Source organism: Chiroxiphia lanceolata, chromosome 26 (genome assembly GCF_009829145.1).
Source record: "Chiroxiphia lanceolata isolate bChiLan1 chromosome 26, bChiLan1.pri, whole genome shotgun sequence".
Taxonomy (NCBI): domain Eukaryota; kingdom Metazoa; phylum Chordata; class Aves; order Passeriformes; family Pipridae; genus Chiroxiphia; species Chiroxiphia lanceolata.
Window position 1 is genome coordinate 716,971 of NC_045662.1, and position 21,575 is coordinate 738,545.

General features: G+C 51.9%; 3 protein-coding genes and 1 pseudogene across 3 annotated transcripts; 1 reads left to right on the top strand and 3 right to left on the bottom strand.

Moving 5' to 3' along the window:
- Positions 1-7,303: 7,303 nt before the first annotated feature.
- On the bottom strand, positions 7,304-8,067 carry LOC116798616 (feather keratin Cos1-2-like). Its single transcript, XM_032711142.1, has 2 exons — positions 7,985-8,067; positions 7,304-7,721 (listed from the first exon to the last, which is right to left on the bottom strand). The coding sequence occupies exon 2, from the start codon at positions 7,698-7,700 to the stop codon at positions 7,395-7,397; it is 306 nt and encodes a 101-aa protein (XP_032567033.1). The 5' UTR covers positions 7,701-7,721; positions 7,985-8,067; the 3' UTR covers positions 7,304-7,394.
- Positions 8,068-10,339: 2,272 nt separating this feature from the next.
- Positions 10,340-11,112, bottom strand: LOC116798606 (feather keratin Cos2-2-like). The gene is made up of 2 exons (XM_032711131.1): positions 11,080-11,112; positions 10,340-10,711 (listed from the first exon to the last, which is right to left on the bottom strand). Exon 2 carries the CDS (start codon positions 10,688-10,690, stop codon positions 10,367-10,369), a length of 324 nt encoding a protein of 107 aa, XP_032567022.1. The 5' UTR covers positions 10,691-10,711; positions 11,080-11,112; the 3' UTR covers positions 10,340-10,366.
- Positions 11,113-13,375: 2,263 nt separating this feature from the next.
- On the top strand, positions 13,376-14,121 carry LOC116798609 (feather keratin Cos2-2-like). The gene is made up of 2 exons (XM_032711134.1): positions 13,376-13,408; positions 13,777-14,121. Exon 2 carries the CDS (start codon positions 13,798-13,800, stop codon positions 14,119-14,121), a length of 324 nt encoding a protein of 107 aa, XP_032567025.1. The 5' UTR covers positions 13,376-13,408; positions 13,777-13,797.
- Positions 14,122-17,210: 3,089 nt separating this feature from the next.
- Positions 17,211-17,963, bottom strand: LOC116798620 (annotated as a pseudogene).
- Positions 17,964-21,575: the final 3,612 nt, after the last annotated feature.

The window sequence follows — 21,575 nt, forward strand, 5'->3', positions numbered from 1 at the left end:
TGATGACATCATCATATGGGGGGACACAGCAGAGGAGGTTTCCGAGAAAGGGAAGAGAATCATCCAGATCCTCCTGGGAGCCGGTTTTGCCATAAAGAAGAGTAAAGTTAAGGGGCCTGCCCGAGAGATTCAGTTCCTGGGGGTGAAATGGCAAGATGGGCGTCGTCAGATTCCGACAGAAGTCATTGATAAGATCACAGCAATGGCCCCACCAACCAGCAAGAAGGAAACGCAAGCTTTTCTGGGTGCCATAGGTTTCTGGAGGATGCACATCCCGGAGTACAGTCAAATCGTAAGTCCCCTCTATCTGGTAACTCGGAAAAAGAATGATTTTCAGTGGGGCCCTGAACAGCAACAGGCATTCGAACAGATTAAACAAGAGATTGCACACGCTGTAGCCCTTGGACCAGTCAGGACAGGGACAGATGTAAAAAATGTGCTCTATTCTGCAGCTGGGAATAAAGGTCTCTCCTGGAGCCTCTGGCAAAAGGTACCTGGTGAGACTCGAGGCCGCCCACTTGGGTTCTGGAGTCGAAGCTACAGAGGATCTGAAGCCAACTACACCCCAACAGAGAAGGAGATCCTAGCGGCTTATGAAGGAGTACAAGCTGCCTCCGAGGTGATTGGCACAGAAGAACAGCTGCTCCTGGCACCTCGACTACCAGTGCTGAACTGGATGTTTAAGGGAAAGGCACCCACCACACATCATGCCACTGATGCTACATGGAGTAAGTGGATCGCTCTGCTCACGCAGCGCGCCCGTATTGGAAATCTGAATCGCCCTGGGATCCTAGAAATCATCACAAACTGGCCGGAAGGTGAGAGTTTTGGTCTAGCAGATGAAGAGGAAGAAAAGCAGGTGGTACGGGCTGAGGAAGCCCCAGAATTCGATAAACTACCAAAAGAGGAAATGCGCTACGCCCTCTTTACTGATGGTTCCTGTCGCCTTGTAGGAATGAAACGTAAATGGAAAGCAGCTGTATGGAGCCCCACCCGACAAGTTTCAGAAGCTACTGAGGGAGAAGGAGAATCGAGTCAATTCGCAGAGCTCAAAGCTGTCCAGTTAGCATTGGACATTGCTGAACGGGAGAAGTGGCCAAAGCTTTACATCTACACCGACTCATGGATGGTGGCCAATGCTCTGTGGGGATGGCTGGACAGATGGAAGAAGGCCAATTGGGAACGCAGGGGAAAACCCATCTGGGCCGCTGATACGTGGCAAGACATTGCCACCCGGACAGAGAAGTTGACTGTGAGAGTCCGCCACGTAGACGCCCATGTGCGCAAAGGCCGAGCCAATGAGGAGCACCGCAACAATGAACAGGCAGACCGAGCTGCACAAGTCAAGGTGTCCCAGGTGGACCTGGACTGGCAGCACAAAGGAGAGTTGTTCCTAGCACGGTGGGCCCATGATGCCTCAGGCCATCAGGGCAGAGATGCTACCCATAGATGGGCACGAGACCGAGGGGTGGACTTAACCAAGGACATTATTTCCCAGATTATTCATGACTGTGAGACCTGTGCTGCCATTAAACAGGCTAAGAGACTGAAGCCCCTATGGTATGGTGGACGTTGGAGTAAGTATAGGTATGGAGAGGCCTGGCAAGTTGATTACATCACACTGCCACGAACCCGCCAAGGTAAGTGCTATGTGCTTACCATGGTGGAAGCCACCACTGGATGGCTGGAGACGTATCCGGTGCCTCATGCTACCGCCCGAAATACCATCCTGGGCCTTGAAAAGCAAGTCTTGTGGCGACATGGCACCCCAGAGCGCATCGAATCAGATAACGGAACTCATTTCAAAAACAGCTTAGTTGCCACCTGGGCAGAGGAGCATGGCATCAAGTGGGTGTACCACATCCCATACCATGCAGCAGCCGCAGGGAAAGTTGAACGGCATAATGGACTATTGAAAACCACCCTGAAAGCACTGGGTGGAGGGACAGACAAGCACTGGGATCAGCATCTAGCAGAGGCTACATGGCTGGTTAACACCAGAGGCTCCATCAACCGAGCTGGCCCTGCCCAATCAGAGTCCCTCCACACCGTGGATGGAGACAAGGTCCCAGTGATTCACATAAGGGGCATGTTAGGGAAAAAGGTTTGGATTAACCCTGCCTCGGGCAAACGCAAACCCATTCGTGGGATTGTTTTTGCCCAAGGGCCTGGTTGCACCTGGTGGGTGATGCAGGAAGATGGAGAAACTCGGTGCATACCTCAAGGGGACCTTATTCTTGGATAAACTGGCTGCAACTGTATACTTGTATCCGTATGTGACACTGTATCTGTATCTACCTATTAGTGGATATGTACTTAGTTAGGATGATGCATGTACGTAGGGAGTTCAAAGATTTAATCTGATAACGTGTGAAAGCATGGGAGAGAAAATTAGGGGTGGATAATGTTATGGGTTATAAATCTGAGAGAGGAATTTTCCCTTCCCCTGCTTTCCCTGTAAGAGAAACAGAGTTCGAAGGGGGGAAGGGAGTCGATTAGCCTTACAAAGGAACTGGCCGATCAGTTAATGGGCCTTTAACTGCCGGGGGATGGGGGAATGTGGGAGACTGAGACGGGAGGACAGGAGAGACGGCGGGGTGTTCGGACCGGGACAGGGACGGGGACTGTTTTCTTCGGGCATCTCCGGAGGAGGGTCTGGGAGCCAACTCTCTTCCCTGGTTTTTTCCGTCCTGGTGGGACCTGCCTGCCGACGCTACGCTGCCAGTGCCGTATCATTCCCACCGGGGCCGACGAGTCTTTGTTGCTTCTTTTCATCAGAGAGGTCCATGCTAGCTGAAGGGCGGAGAACCTTGGAAGTACTGTCATCTGGGAACAGTGAGTCCTCTTGAGGGGGGTGAACTTTGTTTTTTCTCCTCTCACCCCTTCCCTCCATTGAGGAGAGGGGGTCCCCCCTCCCTGTTTCCCTCTCGGTTTCTCCTGTGGGCCGGGGCTGCTCCCTCCAGACCCCTCTGCCCACGCGGTGGCTGCCGGAGCCCACAGCGCCCCCTGCCGACCACAACTGGGTACTGCAGGCCCTGCACCTTCCAGCGATCCCACAGCGCCCCCTACCGACCACGACCAGGCACTGCAGGCCCTGCACCTTCCAGCGATCCCACAGCGCCCCTGCAGGCCACCACCGGGTGTTGCAGACCCTGCACCTTCCAGCGACCCAACAACATCCCCGGCAGGCCACAATTAGGACTGTGCTAACGGACAGAGGAGTATCCATTTAGACTTGTTGTTGTTATTGTTGTTTCTTGTTACTGTTTTTGCTAACATACATACATCTTTTAATAAAGGGTTGTTATTTCTTCTGTTTTTCCACATTTTCCTCGAGTAAAGCCCCTTAATTTGACATTACAATTGCAGAGAGAGAGGAGTTTTGGTCTACCTCGTAGCTCATCCTCTTTAGCAAACAGTCCAGTCTCACCGTGACTGCGACAAGTACCTTTATCAATGACAGTACTGTTGCAATAAGATTTATATAGTAATTAGAGCCGATTTTAACCATGGGGATCTCCTTTACCAAACCTTCGATGTCAAAATTAAAGGATGGAAGCAATTCGTTCCATCCATCCTCAAGGTCTGGACGTCTCCCTATAGAGTAGCCTAACACAGGTGTAAAGATGGCTAGAATTATAAGACAAATTAATGAAATAGCCATTGTTTTTTGTTATTATTTCTTCCTGATCCCAAAACAAACTTTTGTTTATATAAACAAAGTTTCCTTGGCTGCTTTCCCAGACTCTGGCAGTGTTCCCAGACCTGTTCCCAAAACAATAGATTGGTTTGCAAAACAACACCGAGCTTGGCTGTCTTCCTGGAAAATGTTTATCAAAACAAGCCAAACTTAACCAAAACAACCATCCTCTGCTACCAAAAATGTTGTACAAGTTTCGAGCTGGCTTCCCGCCAAGTCCCCCAAAACTCGACGACAAGGACCCACCTCCCAGAGAGGGAAAAAGGGAAAAAAAAAACAACCAAGCAGCCAAAGCTATAGCAAAAATATATATATATACTTTACATATGAGACAGATACACAAAAGGAAAATACCACACACCGGGGGGGGGGGGGGAGGGGGAAGGGGGGAAAAGGGAGAAGGACAAAAAGGGGCAAGGACCGAACAAGTCAAACGGCCAGCCGAAGGCAAACTAGCAAAAATCTCACCACTTCCCTTCGAACAGGCAGGATGGCCAGACACGGTCCTCGGCTCTCCCCTCACGCGTGGCAGATAACGGCAGTCACTGTAGGCCTCGGCTCCAGATAAGCCCGACTGAAACAGGGACCCACCGTTCTCGAACCTCGCCGGAGAGGAAGAGAGCGAGATCCCTCCCGCTGGCTTTATTTATACCTCAAGTTACGTAAAGGAATAGCATGGAATACTTCCGTGATCACTTTTCTAGCTCCTTCCTGGCTACAAGTTGGTCTCCAGGAAGGCCTAGAGTGAAACCACCACAAGAGTCAATTGCTCTCTGCATGGGATGGGGAAGTAAGGCCATTCCCACCACCTTCCTTTGTTTCTCTGGAGAGGGATCCGAGTGATTTGTCTAAAGTTGAGTCTTTTGAACTGTCTGTGACAGTCACCCAGCATTGTCTCAGCAATGCATCAAACCCAGAAGGGACAGATTTCCATCCATTTCCATGTCAGGCTACAGAAAGATCCTCAGCTCAGTGGGTGTCCCAGCATAGCTCAGTTCCCTTGGGCACAGACAAAGGCAGCTCTCACCGGGCATTCTCTCCTCTTCCCAATCACATGTAATGAAATGTCTGCATTAGAGAGGGAAGTGGATTTATTTAACCTGGAGAAAAGCAGCCTCAGGGGAGACTTTAGCACTCTACCAATACAGAGAAGGAGGTCATAACAAGATGGGAGCCATTATCTTCTCCCATGTCATAGGAAATGGCCTCAAGCTGAGTCAGGGGAGCTTTAGTTTGGATTTTAGGAAAAAAATTTTGTTCAGAATTATTTATCAAGCGCTAGAACAGGCTCTGCAGAGATGTGGATATTGGATGGGAAACACCATCCCTGGAGGGATTTAAATGATGTGTAAGTGTGGCACATGGGTACGTCAGTAACTGGTGGTGTGGACAGTGATAGGTTTGTGGTTGGACTTGTTGATGTTAAAGGTCTTTTCCAACACATGTGAAGCCATGACTCTACAGCTGACGGGAGCCTTGGGCTTTTGAATTGGACAATTAGGAATGAGGCAATGAAGAAGCCAGTGCACCCGGAAATGACCACCTCAGCAATGACTTGTAATGGGAATCGGCCACTTCATGGCAGTGGTCAGTGTCAGCAAAGCAGAACTGGTGATCAGGTGTCTTGCAGGTTCTCTTTACTCTGGTCTACCAGCTATACCTGAGTCTAGGTGTGGCCAGACCTACCTCCACGGGAGATGAATTCAGTGAGTTGGCAACAGGGTCTGGTTTGTCCCTCTGACAGCAACAGAAATCACAGATCAACCCCACTAGATCTCTGTTCCTGCATTCTTGTCTGGGCAGCTGATTCCTTCTTATCTTGCTTTGGGTCACAGCAAAGGAGAACAAGACACCTGTAACTGATTTCATTCCCCTGCCGTCCCCAGACCTCCCAAGGTGGGCACATGTCCCCGTGAGCCAATATCTTCTGCATGTACCTTGTAACCCTGATGGGGAATGGCCTCCTCATTGCTGCATGGAGCAATCAACACCTTCCTGGATGTGTCCTTCCTCATGGATTTTTCTTTATGGAGATCAAGTCTACTACCACTTTTGTGTGTAGGTGATGAGGTACAACCTTATCTCTCTGGAGAACACGAGGTTTGGGGCAACCTCAACCAGTTTTCGAGTCTTTACAGTGTTGCTGCAAAGAGGCTCTTTCATCACAAGGAACCATATGGAGCAGAACCACAGGGGCCAATAAATAAAAGTTGCACCAGGAGAGATTTCATGTGCACACAGGAGATACATTTTGACAGTAATAAAAGTGATTTCCTGGAAAAATCTCCCCAGGGAGAGGTCCCATTACTGGAAGATTTCAAGGAGCAATTGCAAAGGGTGGTTGATAATCTCATCTAAGCTCCCTTCCCCATCAGATTGGACCTGATGATCTTTCAATGTCATGGTAGGTTGATCTTAGCAAATGGCCTGGTGCCCATAAAGACATTCTGACTGCCTCTCCTCAACAGGGCGATGGTAGAAAATACTACACAAAGGCGAGGGGTCACAAGAAAGGCTGGGGAAATACTCAGCAATTCTTGTACCAGGAAGAACAGACTTGTCTTGGGGAAATATGTTTAATTTATTGCCACTTACACATAGACAAGGAAAAAGAGAAATAATAACAAATTATCCCCACCTTTGCCCCAGCCTTCCTTCTTCCTGGTTTCAGCTTCACTGTCAGCTTCTCTACCTTCTTCCCCACCAGTGGCAGAGGAGGAGAGGGAAAGGGCTCAGCCCATTCTGGAAGTCTGCACTCCTTCCTGCCACTCTGCTCCCCTGCTCCACTGTGGGTCCTCTGCTACAGGGTGGGTCATTTCCAAAGGGTGCAGTTCTTCAGGAACAAAATGCTCCAAAGTTACTCCTTGATAGGGTAACTGGTCCTGGCAGTAGGACCTACTCCATTGTGGGCTTCTCTCCACTGCAGTGGATATTCCTGCCAGGATTCTTTTCTAGTGCAGGCTTTTCACAGTACCACAGCTTTCTTCATGGGACACCCATGGGACACAAAGGGCTCCATAGAACAGCTGATCCCACTCAGCTCTTTTGTGTGGTTGATCCCAATCCTGGCACGTGAAACATCCCAGCCCTGCCTGTCTGGACACAAGCTGGGCAGAACAGTCAATGTAAGGGAGGTGTAGGAAGGGATGAGGCTGTGGGCTTTGTTTAGATATTGCTGTTACCCATACCCTCTCTTACCATATTTTGGACCCAACTTCTCTTTTGGTGTGGTTTTTGTAGTGGGTTAGCCAGGGATGGGCCTGTGAGCTCCAAGGGAAAGATCACAAATTGAAATCCACTAACCCTAACCTTCTGCCTTCCTCCACCTTCTTCCTTGAGCTCAGTAGATGTGTCACCACAGAAAGAAGGAGAACTTAGAGTCCCAGGCTTGCATGCAGAGCAACTTTATTGAGTCTAAAGAAGCAAAGAAGGTGGCTCACAGAGGGCACCACCAGAAGCCATGAAGATTCAAGGGGGTTGTCCCTCTGTCTGGGCTGCAGAGGCAGGGAGGCCAAAAGGTCCCCAGGAGGGTGGCATTGGGTGGTGGTGACAGGAGAGGAAGGGAAGAGAGAGAAGAGAGAAGAAGGAAACAAGAGTCAGAAAGTCTAAATGCAGTGTCCCAGCGTTGTGTTTTCAGTGCAGCAGCATGATGAGAGGTCTTGCAGGTTGTTGGCCGAGGAGGTTTGCAGGGGCTTTAGCAGGGGGGACATCTGCCACGGTAGCAGCTGGTGATGCAGGAGAGGTCAAAGCCCCCGGAGTTGATGGGCACTCCGTCACAGCTGAGGATGCTGCCAACGGCAGCGGAGGTGGAGGATCCCACCACGGTGTTCTGTGGGAAGGAGCTGAGGATGGGCCCGGGCAGGGTCACCAGCACAGGAGAGGGCTGGATGGCAACAGTGGAGCTCTGGCACTGCCTGACACAGCACTCATTGCAGCTGTTGGCCAGCGGGGTCGGGCCGCAGGGCTGGCAGCAAGGGTTGCAGGGCTGGCAGCACGACATGTCTCTGGCTCACAGGGGCACCTGGCACACAGGGCAGGGAGAAGCACAAAGCAGACACACATGAGAAGCAGCCCTGCACCCAACCCCCCTGCAGACAAGGCACCTCCTGCACCACCTGACACTGCCCAGCCCAAAGCCCAGCAGCCTCCTCAGCCAAGTCCCAGCCTCTCTCTGCACAACACCTTCTCTCCCCTTCCCTCTCTCAGCAGAAGCAGCTCCCAGCCCTGGCCTAGCACAACTCATATCAGCTTAAGCAGGCAAAGAAGAAGGGCTTTCCCACTGACCTGATTGCCGAGGAGAAGGAGGTGAGAGAAGTGGATGCGAGAGCAGAGACTTGGGCTGCCTTTTATAGCAGTCCTGCACTGCCCCAGGCTCACAGACACCTTTGTGCAAGTCATAATTTTCTGACCAGCTCATGTCAAATGTGAACCATCTCAGCTAATGGTAGGGGCTGTGTCCTGGTTTCCTGCACTGCTGCCTTTTCATTTCCTGATTTCTACCACATGTTTTCCTAAATGAAAACTTCTGGAAGAATCGGTATGAGAGACCCAAGGATTTCCGGGACATAAAGACATCATTGCAGGCAGAAGGCTCAGATCAAGGGCTGGTGTCTTCCCGTGCAGGCAGGTGATGTGAACCTGCGTCATTTCTGGGTGGTTTTCCTATGGTACAGTTGTCATGAAATGGGCACTGCCCTCATACTTCCTGCTCACATTCCCAAGGACTTCCATGAGAGGGGAGATGAAGCATCCTTTTCTTTTTCCCTTCCCTTCTCTCTGTGACACTCATTCTTTGTTTCACTTGGGCTTCTGCTGGCAGGGGTTGACCCTATTTCTATATTTACAGTGCTCTCAGGAAAATTGTGCCCATCTCATTCACCCTGTCCTCTCTCTGTACACTCTCTGCAGGTGCCTTGGGAAGACAAGGGGCGTTTCTGTGGCCTGGTCTGTTCCCAGGTTACTTCAGTCCTCTTCTATCAGAGGTGTTCTCTATATATTTTTAACCGAGTTCCCACTTTATTATGTTTTTCGATATGTCTATGAGTGTCTATGTTTCTATGTATGTCTGAGTGTCCAGATTTTTGCAGGGCTCAAGGCACATGTGTGTCAGTCTGTGTGTGTGTGATCCCCATCAGGAGGGCAGTGGAAGGTTCCAGCACTGGGTCTGCCCTTGGTGTGTCCTTGGGCACCACAGAGTAGCCGGTTGCCCCCACCAGAAGGAGCCAATCTACAGCTGAATGGTGCTGCCTTCGACCCTGCAGAGGAGTGTCCAGAGAACTGAAATGCAGCCTCTGCCTCCTGCACCCTCCATTTCTTGCTTTCTGTTCAGGGGGAAAGCCAATAACTCCTGCCCGCTGTGCAGGCCCTGATCCCTGAATCAATTCCCTGTTGGCGGAATGTTGCTGAGCCCCTGTGCCAAATGGGTGTGGAAGTGAAGGGATCGGGGTCGAGATGTTGCTCTGCTGGGAGATGCAGGACAGACATTCTGGGTGGCACTGGGACAGTCAAAGAGCTGTGGACTGGTTTTGGTGTTTGAGCACCAGGACTTCCATAGCTCCCCAAAAAGCTGAATCAGAGTTGCCAGCAACTGTGTCTAGGCAGGCAGGGACATGTGCTTTGGGGCCAAATGGATCAAACCCATCTCCTCCATCAAGAGAGAGGCCAGGCAAATTCCCTCTTTGCCGAGGGAGCAGTACTATCACTTTTCTTTAGGTTATTCACATTTACATCCATCCCTGTCTGATGCCTGGGCTGGTGCTTTGTAGCTGAACTTGTTATTCATCTAATTGTGCTTTGCTCTGCGTTGGACCCCCTGTACTGTGTAAATGTGGCAAGGTTTGGGAGCTGGGGGAGAAGGCTGCTGGGCTGGGCTCTGTGAGAAGAGTCCAGTGGCTCCTGCCCTGTGTGAGAGTCAGTTCCAACTGTCTCCAGAAGGGACTCAGCGCCGCCCAACACTGAGCACATTTCTCACACTGCTGATTCCTCTATCAAAGTGAATTGCATTCAAATCATGGAATCATAGACTGGTTTTACTGGAAAGTATCATAAAAAACTTTTATTTCCACAAGCCCCCCCAAAATACAGGGATGCCACCCACTAAACCACGGTGCTTAAATTGCTGTCCAGTCTGACCTAGAACACTTCCAGGGATTAGGCTTAGGCATCCACAAATGTTCTTGGCAACTTTTTCTGGTGTCTAACCACCCCCCCAGTCAGGGATGTGTTTATGAGCTGCAAGGGAAAGATCACAAATTGAAATAAATCCACTGAAGGGAAAGTGACTGCTGCTTCCTCCACCTTCTTCCTGATCTGGCTGGAAGACTTGCCATGGGAGGAAGGAGAACTCAGAGGCCCAAATTTGGATGCAGAACAACTTTATTGAGTCTAAAGGAGCAAAGAAGGTGGCTCACAGAGGGCACCAGCAGCAGCCACTAAGATGCAAGGGAGGGTGTCCCTCTGCATGGGCTGCAGAGGCAGGGAGGCCAGAAGGTCCCCAGGAGGGTGGCATTGGGTGGTGGTGACAGGAGAGGAAGGGAAGAGAGAAAAGAGGAGATGAAGGAAACAGGAGCCATAAAGTCTAAATGCAGTGTCTCAGAGTCATGTTTTCAGTGCAGCAGCATGATGAGAGGTCTTGCAGGTTGTTGGCCGAGGAGGTTTGCAGGGGCTTTAGCAGGGGGGACATCTGCCACGGTAGCAGCTGGTGATGCAGGAGAGGTCAAAGCCCCCGGAGTTGATGGGCACTCCGTCACAGCTGAGGATGCTGCCAACGGCAGCGGAGGTGGAGGATCCCACCACGGTGTTCTGTGGGAAGGAGCTGAGGATGGGCCCGGGCAGGGTCACCAGCACAGCCGGCGGCTCAATGACGACGGTGGAGCTCTGGCACTGCCTGACACAGCACTCATTGCAGCTGTTGGCCAGCGGGGTCGGGCCGCAGGGCTGGCAGCAAGGGTTGCAGGGCTGGCACTGCTGGCACTTCTCAGGGCACGACATGGCTCGAGCCTGGGGCTGCACCTGGCACACAGGGCAGGGAGGAAGCAGAGCACACGCACACCTCAGCAACAGCCGGCAAAGCACCACCAGGAAGCCAAGGCACCTGCTGCTGCCTGGGGAGGGAGAGGCTCTGCAGGGACCAACAAGGGAGCCTTTCCCTGAGCCCAGCAGGGCCTTCAGAGATCAGACAGGCCCAGGCTGCTCCTGCCTAAGCTGTAGGAAAACAACCCCCTCAGCCCAGCCTCCGCCTCTGTCCCTAAGAGACGCTCTCCCCTCTGCCCACACGACCACCATCCCCGAGCACTCCCACAAGACCAAGGAGCAGGGATGGGCTGCAAAGCTCGACCCTGTGCTAGAGAGGGGGGAAGAGAAAGGGGGTTCCCACTCACCGGCTTGCTGAGGAGAAGGAGGTGACAGAAGGGGTTGAGAGAGCCACCAGTTTGGCTGGCTTTTATACTGGCCCCACAGTGCCTCAGGGCCCAAAGGCCGTGCTGCATAAGTGACAATTTTCCTGCCTGATCCCAAGGAGCGGAAGCATCTCAGGGAATGAATGGTATGGCATGAGTTGGTGTTTCCCACTACCCTGACATTGCATTTCCTGGCCTACATCATCACCTTTCCCTCATGGACACTTCTGAGTGCAGGTCTGAGAGGTTCCAGGATTTCTGGGGGCAAGGATGTGTCAGTATGGGCAGAAGTTATGACCTAAGTGCACAAGGATACAGAAGAGGCAGATGATTCCAGCCGGGGGCACTCTGGTGGATTTCTGTAATGCTTCCTGTCTTCTGTAATTCCTGCTGGCAGGAACGGTCCCAGCTGCTCCCAGCCCTCCGTTCCTTGGCTCATCACCCAAAGTCCTCCCCTGAGTGTGGGTCTTGCCCTGCTGGTCAAAACACTTTGGCTTCCTCCTGTGCCTGGACAGTCCCTGAGGCTCCTCTGGCACTGCTGCCTGAGCATCTGTGCTGCTCAGAGGCCCCTTCCCTGCTCTGGCAGGGAGCTCCCCGGCAGCTCCTCACTCCCATCCCTTCCCATCCCCTCTGCCCCCTGTGCTGATCCCCAGTAATGAGTGGGGGAGTGTGACTGTGCCCTGGAGCGTGTGAGTGTCTGCACATCCCTGTGCTTGTGCTCGCCTGGGAACACACCCCTGGGAGCCTCTGGCCTGCAGTGTCTCTCTGTGCACAGGGGAGAGCACTTGTGTGCAACCTGCTGTGTGAGTCCTTGGGCATGTTTGCTGTGTCTGTGCATCTGGGTTTGTCCTTGTGCTCCCTGGCAGGTTGGGAATGTGTCAGTGCCTGCGGGGGTGTCCTCAGCTGTGTCTGAGCTCATGGCTGAGCCCAACCATTCCAAGGCCTGTAGTGACATCCCTCCCCAACAGTGCCAGGCGCTGACACAATCCCAGCTCCTCCTTTTCTGAGGAGAGCTCGTTACTGGAAAAGTGATATTTCTTTAAAAAGAGTCTATGCAGCCATAGGGGAAGATGTTAAAAATATCTTTTAAGTTTAGCACAGTAGTGTTTGATCCCTATATTCATGGTTAATACTTAGTTTTGTACCACATAGTGCTTAGTACAAATGCCTGAGTTTGATGTAGCTTTGTGTTAACTCCCTCCATCTGTGACTTATAGTCTTGTGCCAGCAATCGCTTCCTTATTTCCCTATATCAGTGATTGATATGGACTCTCAAATGTCTTAGTTTTGAGAACGAGGATTGTGTGTCAGAACTAAGATTGATAAGAAAAGTTCGTTATGACCTGACCACATGTTTCAGATACTCTCAAGGAGAGAGAACTCACTAGAACATCTAGAACCATAAAAGGAAAACATGGGGAATGGGATGTACCCAAGAGACGACCAAAAACTCTCAAAAGACCCCTATGCATCTCCAAAAAAGTCCACAAATATATTTAAGGTATATGCATGGACTTAGGAACTGTAATGAATATGTAATAAAAATGTAATGAATACGTGCTAGCTTTATGAATATAACCTGGTCTGTTTGGTTGCTGGGTGTGCATGTTATGTAGAGCTTTCCACACTCACCCAGCAGGGTGTCAACTCTAACCTAACAGACTGGTTCATGAGCTTCTTTACTGGTTTTTGGTGACGACTGGAGAGGGCCACAGCACTCAGGTCTCACCAAGGAGAATCCTGACCCCAGGCCATCATTCCTCATGCTACCTGCAGGCAGCCTTGGGGCACGGAGCTGTTTCCCAGGCTCCTTGCTCCTGTCTCATGTAGAAGCCATGGCTGGGATCAGAGGTGAACTCTGGTACAGTTCAGGGGAGACCTTGGGTGATGAGCCAAAGCCTGGAGTTGTTTGTGCAGCTGGGAATTTTCCTGTCAGCAGGACCAGAGTGCCCCAGGCTGGAATCACCTGCCTCTTCTGTATCCTTGTGCACTTAGGTCATAACTTCTGCCCATACTGACACATCCTTGCCCCCAGAAATCCTGGAACCTCTCAGACCTGCACTCAGAAGTGTCCATGAGGGAAAGGTGATGATGTAGGCCAGGAAATGCAATGTCAGGGTAGTGGGAAACACCAACTCATGCCATACCATTCATTCCCTGGGATGCTTCCGTTCCTTGGGATCAGGCAGGAAAATTGTCACTTATGCAGCACGGCCTTTGGGCCCTGAGGCACTGTGGGGCCAGTATAAAAGCCAGCCAAACTGGTGGCTCTCTCAACCCCTTCTGTCACCTCCTTCTCCTCAGCAAGCCGGTGAGTGGGAACCCCCTTTCTCTTCCCCCCTCTCTAGCACAGGGTCGAGCTTTGCAGCCCATCCCTGCTCCTTGGTCTTGTGGGAGTGCTCGGGGATGGTGGTCGTGTGGGCAGAGGGGAGAGCGTCTCTTAGGGACAGAGGCGGAGGCTGGGCTGAGGGGGCTGTTTTCCTACAGCTTAGGCAGGAGCAGCCTGGGCCTGTCTGATCTCTGAAGGCCCTGCTGGGCTCAGGGAAAGGCTCCCTTGTTGGCCCCTGCAGAGCCTCTCCCTCCCCAGGCAGCAGCAGGTGCCTTGGCTTCCTGGTGGTGCTTTGCCGGCTGTTGCTGAGGTGTGCGTGTGCTCTGCTTCCTCCCTGCCCTGTGTGCCAGGTGCAGCCCCAGGCTCGAGCCATGTCGTGCCCTGAGAAGTGCCAGCAGTGCCAGCCCTGCAACCCTTGCTGCCAGCCCTGCGGCCCGACCCCGCTGGCCAACAGCTGCAATGAGTGCTGTGTCAGGCAGTGCCAGAGCTCCACCGTCGTCATTGAGCCGCCGGCTGTGCTGGTGACCCTGCCCGGGCCCATCCTCAGCTCCTTCCCACAGAACACCGTGGTGGGATCCTCCACCTCCGCTGCCGTTGGCAGCATCCTCAGCTGTGACGGAGTGCCCATCAACTCCGGGGGCTTTGACCTCTCCTGCATCACCAGCTGCTACCGTGGCAGATGTCCCCCCTGCTAAAGCCCCTGCAAACCTCCTCGGCCAACAACCTGCAAGACCTCTCATCATGCTACTGCACTGAAAACACGACTCTGAGACACTGCATTTAGACTTTATGGCTCCTGTTTCCTTCATCTCCTCTTTTCTCTCTTCCCTTCCTCTCCTGTCACCACCACCCAATGCCACCCTCCTGGGGACCTTTTGGCCTCCCTGCTTTTGCAGCCCATGCAGAGGGACACCCTCCCTTGCATCTTAGTGGCTGCTGCTAGTGCCCTCTGTGAGCCACCTCCTTTACTTCTTTAGACTCAATAAAGTTGCTTTGCATCCAAGCTTGGGCCTCTGAGTCTTCCTTCATTCTTTGGTAACTCTTCCATTGCGTTCAGGGAAGAAGGTGGAAGAAGGCAGAGGGTTAGGATTTTCCTTCGGCCTTTTCCTTTGGAGCTGCCAAAGACACCCCAGGCTACTCCACAGCAAAGACCACACCAAAAGAGAAGGTGGGTCTAAAATATGGTAGGAGTGGGTATGGGCAACAGCAATGCCTGGGCACAGCCCACAACCTCATCCCTTCCTACATCTCCCTTACATTGACTGTTCTGCCCAGCTTGTGTCCAGACAGGCAGGCTTGGGGGGTTTCACGTGTGAGGATTGGGATCAACCACCTTAAAGAGTGGATTGGAATCAGCTGTTCTATGGAGGCCTTTTTCATGTGGATGTACCATGAAGAAAGCCACGACCCTGTGAAGAGCCTGTACCAGAACAGATTCCTGGCAGGAATGTCCACTGCAGAAGAGTGAAGCCAACAATGGAGCAGGTCTCGCTGGCAGGAGCTGTGAAGCTATCAGGGAGCTATGATGGAATATTCCCTCTGCAGAAGGATCTGGACAGGCTGGATACATTGTCCAATCCAGCAGGGTGAGGTTCTACAAGACCATATGTCAGGTCCTACACTTTGGCCACAATAACCCCCTGCAGCTCTACAGGCTGGGGGCAGAGCACTTGGAAAGAGGCCCAGTGGAAGAGGACTTGGGGCTGCTGGTGGATAGTGGCTGAACATGAGCCGCAGTGTGCTCAGGTGGGCAAGAAGGCCAAGGGCATCCTGGTCTGTATGAGGAACAGTGTCCAGCAGGAGCAGGGTAGTGATTGTGCCTGTCTACTGTGCACTGGTGAGGTCACACCTCGAGTGCTGTGCCCAGTTCTGGGCCCCTCAACTGAGGAAGGACATTGAGGTGTTGGAGTGAGTCCAGAGAAGGGCAATGGAGCTGGTGAAGTGCCTAGAGGGTATATCCTGTGAGGGGATGCTGAGGGAGCTGGGGGGGTTTAGCCTGCACAAGAGGAGGCTCAGAGGAGACCTCATCACTCTCTACAACTCTTTGAAAGGAGGTTGTAGCCTGGTGGGGGTGGGTCTCTTCCCCCAGGCAACCAGCAGAGTTCAGGCTGCTCAGGGAATTAGTAAACAAGGTGTTTCAAGGTCATGTCATGATGGGTTGATCTTGGCAAACGGTTCCCATGAAGAGATTCTATCACTGCCCATCCTCACCTGGTCGAAGGGAGAAATTACTATGCCAGGATGAGGGGTAAGGTCAGGGGAAACACTCAGCAATTACTGTCCCAGAAAAAGGTTGGGGAAATATATTTAATTTATTGCAAATTTCCCATGGAGTTGGGTAAAGTGAAATAATATTAGCAAATTTAAACCCACATTCCCCCCCGCCTTCCTTCTTCCTGGTCTCAGATTCGCTGAAGACTTCTTGTAAGGTAAAACATGTGCAGGTATTCTTCCCAAGAATGCCAGGAAGGATTAAAAAATAAGTTTTATTTCAGACGCAAGGACCATTTCTTGACAAGGTGGTGCACCAGGCCTCCAGTGGAAAAAGGCACCTCCTGTTTCCTCCTTTGAGTTTCCCTTATGTCTGCTCCCCCCACTCTCCCCCTCTGGAATGAGAAGGCCTATGGCATCTGCTCTCTCCAATCAGAGAGAGAGCTTCTGCAATGCAAGAGGGGAGAAAACTGCAATATTTTGAAAAAGTGGCAAGGGAAGCCTTTCCTAAGCATAATAACTAACTCCTCAGTAACAAAATCTTCTACAAAAAGAGTTATTTATCCCTACACTTCTCTGCCACCTTCTCCCTCCACCAGTGGCACGGGGGAAGAGGGAAAGGGGGTTGTGTTCAGCCCATTCTGGAAGTCTCTGCACTCCTTCCTGCCACTCTGCTCCCCTGCTCCACTGTGGGTCCCCTGCTACAGGGTGGGTCATTTCCAAAGGGTGCAGTTCTTCAGGAACAAAATGCTCCAAAGTTACTCCTTGATAGGGTAACTGGTCCTGGCAGTAGGACCTGCTCCATTGTGGGCTTCTCTCCACTGCAGTGGATATTCCTGCCAGGATTCTTTTCTAGTGCAGGCTTTTCACAGTACCACAGCTTTCTTCATGGGACACCCATAGGACACAAAGGGCTCCATAGAACAGCTGATCCCACTCAGCTCTTTTGTGTGGCTGATCCCAATCCTGGCACGTGAAACATCCCAGCCCTGCCTGTCTGGACACAAGCTGGGCAGAACAGTCAATGTAAGGGAGGTGTAGGAAGGGATGAGGCTGTGGGCTGTGCACCAGCATTGCTGTTGCCCATACCCACACCTGACACTTCTTGGAGACATCTTCTGCCTGACGGTCTTTGCTGTGGAGTCCCAAGGAATATGTTTGTGAGCTCCAAGGGAAAGGGCATAAAGAAAAACCCACTGAAAGGAGTCCCACCCTCGACTCTGTCCATAATCTTCTCTGAGCTGAATGGAAGAGGTGCCACAGAAGGAAGGAGGACTGGGAGGCCACAACTTGAATGCAGAACAACTTTATTGAGTCTAAAGGAGCAAAGAAGGTGGCTCACAGAGGGCACCACCAGAAGCCACTAAGATGCAAGGAGGGGGTTGTCCCTCTGCCTGGGCTGCAGAGGCAGGGAGGCCAGAAGGTCCCCAGGAGGGTGGCATTGGGTGGTGGTGACAGGAGAGGAAGGGAAGAGAGAAAAGAGGAGAAGAAGGAAACAGGAGCCATAAAGTCTAAATGCAGTGTCTCAGAGTCGTGTTTTCAGTGCAGCAGCATGATGAGAGGTCTTGCAGGTTGTTGGCCGAGGAGGTTTGCAGGGGCTTTAGCAGGGGGGACATCTGCCACGGTAGCAGCTGGTGATGCAGGAGAGGTCAAAGCCCCCGGAGTTGATGGGCACTCCGTCACAGCTGAGGATGCTGCCAACGGCAGCGGAGGTGGAGGATCCCACCACGGTGTTCTGTGGGAAGGAGCTGAGGATGGGCCCGGGCAGGGTCACCAGCACAGCCGGCGGCTCAATGACGACGGTGGAGCTCTGGCACTGCCTGACACAGCACTCATTGCAGCTGTTGGCCAGCGGGGTCGGGCCGCAGGGCTGGCAGCAAGGGTTGCAGGGCTGGCAGCACGACATGTCTCTGGTTCACAGGGGCACCTGGCACACAGGGCAGGGAGAAGCACAAAGCAGACACACATGAGAAGCAGCCCTGCACCCAACCCCCCTGCAGACAAGGCACCTCCTGCACCACCTGACACTGCCCAGCCCAAAGCCCAGCAGCCTCCTCAGCCAAGTCCCAGCCTCTCTCTGCACAACACCTTCTCTCCCCTTCCCTCTCCCAGCAGAAGCAGCTCCCAGCCTGGCCTAGCACAGCCCATATCAGGTGAAGCAGAAGAAGAATGGCATTTTCCACTCACCTGATTCCCAAGGAGGAGGTGATGAGAGAAGTGGGTGCGAGAGCAGAGGCTTGGGCTGCCTTTTATAGCAGTCCTGCACTGCCCCAGGCCCACAGGCACCTTTGTGCAAGTCATAATTTTCTGACAAGCTCATGTCAGTTGTGAACCATCCCAGCTAATGGTAGGGGCTGTGTCCTGGTTTCCTGCACTGATGCCTTTTCATTTCCTGTGCATTCCACGTGCTTTCCGATAGGAAGAATTCTGTAAGTGTTGGGATGAGAGGCCCAAGGGTTTTCAGGACATAGACATCATTGCAGGCAGAAGGCTCAGATCAAGGGCTGGTGTCTTCCCATACAGGCAGGTGATGTGCACCTGTGTCATTTCTGGGTGGTTTTTTTGTGGTAAAGTTTTCATGAACTGGATACTGCTCTTGTTATTCCTGCCCACATTCCCAAGGACTTCCATGAGAGTGCCATGAAACATCCTTTTGTCTTTCTCCTCCCTTCTGTCTGTGACAGGCACCCTTTGCTTCACTCAACTGGGCTTCTGCTGGCAGGGTTTGACCCTGTTCTCTGTTTGAAGTGCTCTCATGAAAGTTGTGCTGGTCTCATTCACCCTGTCCTCTCTCTGTACACTCTCTGCAGATCCTTTGGGAAGACAAGGTACATTTCATTCGCCTGGTCCATTCCCAGGTGTCATGTGAAAGCGGAGAGTTTAAGTTTTGCTTGTTGGTGCCCCCAGGAAAGTAGAGACCCTTGTGTCCAACCAGTCTGTCAGCGTCTTGTACTGAGACCCTTCAGCAACAGATTCACCAGATCGAAGGGGATTTGACTGCCCTTGTCAGGGGGGCTCAACCAACAACATGAAGACCCCTCAGCAGGTCCTGCCAAAGTGTTATCTGCTGCCAGCACCTGAAAGGACTCACTCGTAACAGTTCATGGAATAACACTCTTTATAATACAAATTGTGGCAGGTTAATAAGTTTTATGGTTGTCAGTGACAGTGTTGGGCTACAAAAATGTGTTTTAAAGCAATCTACTGATATATATTAAGCAAGCACAAGCTCTAGTCCTAAAAGCAAGAGTTAACATGTGTAGAGTATTATGCTTCTGCAATAGGTGTCCCTGTGGCGGGAAGAGATGGGCTCAGCACCTTGACTGATTCCAGCAGTTTTGGTAGAGCCCTCTCCCAACTTTCCCCCATCCCCAACATACTTTTATACTCTTTGTTTGTGTTTTGGGGGAGCTTGGGTGCTTTAGTCATAAATACCTTTTAGTTCTGATTGGTGTAAAGTTGTCTTGCCACACCTACTGAGAGGGGGGCGGTGGTGCTTTGGCACCTCCAGAGGGGGTTTGGCATGGTTGTTGGCTCAGCAGCAGAACACCTTGATTCTCCCTTGGCTGACAGACACCGTACGGTCTCATGACCTTCACAGTCCCACCATGTTCCCCCTTTCCGCTGGCGTTTGAATGGAGGGGGGCCAAGTAATCTCCACTTTGTTCCACTCTCAGTTCCGTTCTTCTGAGTAGGTGATTCTATTGTACAGAGAGCATGATGGCCACATTCCCTCCAGGGAGTGGATACTGCATTTTGCCCTAGAATTCCTAGCCTCCTCTAAATTGTAAACCTATCCATCATGCCACACTAGGGTACTTGCATACTGTTTTGTCAGAGGGGTTCCTAACATCTCCTCAGCACAGTTCCCACTTCTTTATGTTTTTCTGTCCTTCTATGCATGTTCAGATTTTTGCAGGGTTCAAGGCAGATGTTCATGAGCACACGTGTGTCAGTCTGTGTGTGTGTGATCCCCATCAGGAGGGCAGTGGAAGGTTCCAGCACTGGGTCTGCCCTTGGTGTGTCCTTGGGCACCACAGAGTAGCCGGTTGCCCCCACCAGAAGGAGCCAATCTACAGCTGAATGGTGCTGCCTTCGACCCTGCAGAGGAGTGTCCAGAGAACTGAAATGCAGCTTCTGCCTCCTGCACCCTCCATTTCCTGCTTTCTGTTCAGGGGGAAAGCCAATAACTCCTGCCCGCTGTGCAGGCCCTGATCCCTGAATCAATTCCCTGTTGGCGGAATGTTGCTGAGCCCCTGTGCCAAATGGGTGTGGAAGTGAAGGGATCGGGGTCGAGATGTTGCTCTGCTGGGAGATGCAGGACAGACATTCTGGGTGGCACTGGGACAGTCAAAGAGCTGTGGACTGGTTTTGGTGTTTGAGCACCAGGACTTCCATAGCTCCCCAAAAAGCTGAATCAGAGTTGCCAGCAACTGTGTCTAGGCAGGCAGGGACATGTGCTTTGGGGCCAAATGGATCAAACCCATCTCCTCCATCAAGAGAGAGGCCAGGCAAATTCCCTCTTTGCCGAGGGAGCAGTACTATCACTTTTCTTTAGGTTATTCACATTTACATCCATCCCTGTCTGATGCCTGGGCTGGTGCTTTGTAGCTGAACTTGTTATTCATCTAATTGTGCTTTGCTCTGCGTTGGACCCCCTGTATTGTGTAAATGTGGCAAGGTTTGGGAGCTGGGGGAGAAGGCTGCCGGGCTGGGCTCTGTGAGAAGAGTCCAGTGGCTCCTGCCCTGTGTGAGAGTCAGTTCCAACTGTCTCCAGAAGGGACTCAGCGCCGCCCGACACTGAGCACATTTCTCACACTGCTGATTCCTCTATCAAAGTGAATTGCATTCAAATCATGGAATCATAGACTGGTTTTACTGAAAAGTATCCCAAAAAACATTTATTTCCACAAGCTTCCCCCCACTCCATGGACAGGGATGCCACCCACTAAACCACGGTGCTTAAATCGCTGTCCAATCTGACCTTGAACACTTGCAGGGTTGTCACGGGTTAAGATTGGCCCCCCCTGAGAGTCGGGGGCTCAGAGGTGATTGGGTACCAGGGTAGTGTTCCCTGGAGGGCCAATCACCACTCGTCTTGTTCGCTGCTGCTAAAAAATCATATATACACAGCACCGGAAACTGTTGGCAGTTTTTTCTGTTGGTGTCTGCTGCGTGTCGGTGGAGAAGGCCAGGGGGTGGCTGGGCTCCTTCTTCCCCCCTCTGGGTGGGGGGGGGAGCCCTGCGGCCCCCCCAACTCTGCCTAGGCCAGAGTTAGAGACAGCATTGAAGTGAGTGGGATCTGTGAAGGAAGAGGTAAGAGGGAGGAGGCCAGGCCCTCTTCCCCCCCCTGCAGCTGCAGGACGCTTGGGACAGTGTATAACTGGACTGAGCTGCCTGTGGCCAAGGCTAGGGGGCTTTTCCTCCCCCACTGCATTGAGGCTGGTGAGGGGTTGGATTATTAGGCTCAGCATTGGAGCAGAGCCAAAGTGGACGGGCTAAATACAGCTCAGTGCCAGGGGAAGAGAGACCCCCAGGCGAAATTAGAGATGGACCGGAGAGAGGCCCAGAGGATGTCCTTCACAGTGATTTAAAGGCAGGACAGCCGAAAACTCGGAGGAGGAATCAACATTCCAGGACGTGTACGTTGATAAATTGACTACACTACAGCAGCCTATGAACTGAGGTATGAGAGGACAGACTCAAAGCTATCTTCTTGGACTTCATGAAGACGAAAGAACTGCAGCAAACAACTGAAGGTTGGTAGGGAGTGTTCAGGGGCCCCGAACACTCCCACGAGAGAGAGTGCTTACTTATAAGACTGAAAAGGTTTTCCTGAACTAAAGTTAAAAGGAGAAGCTTTGCAGGGACTGATAGAAGTGTAATATATATATATATATATACACACAAATTTGCTTTTAGTTTGTATAGTATATTT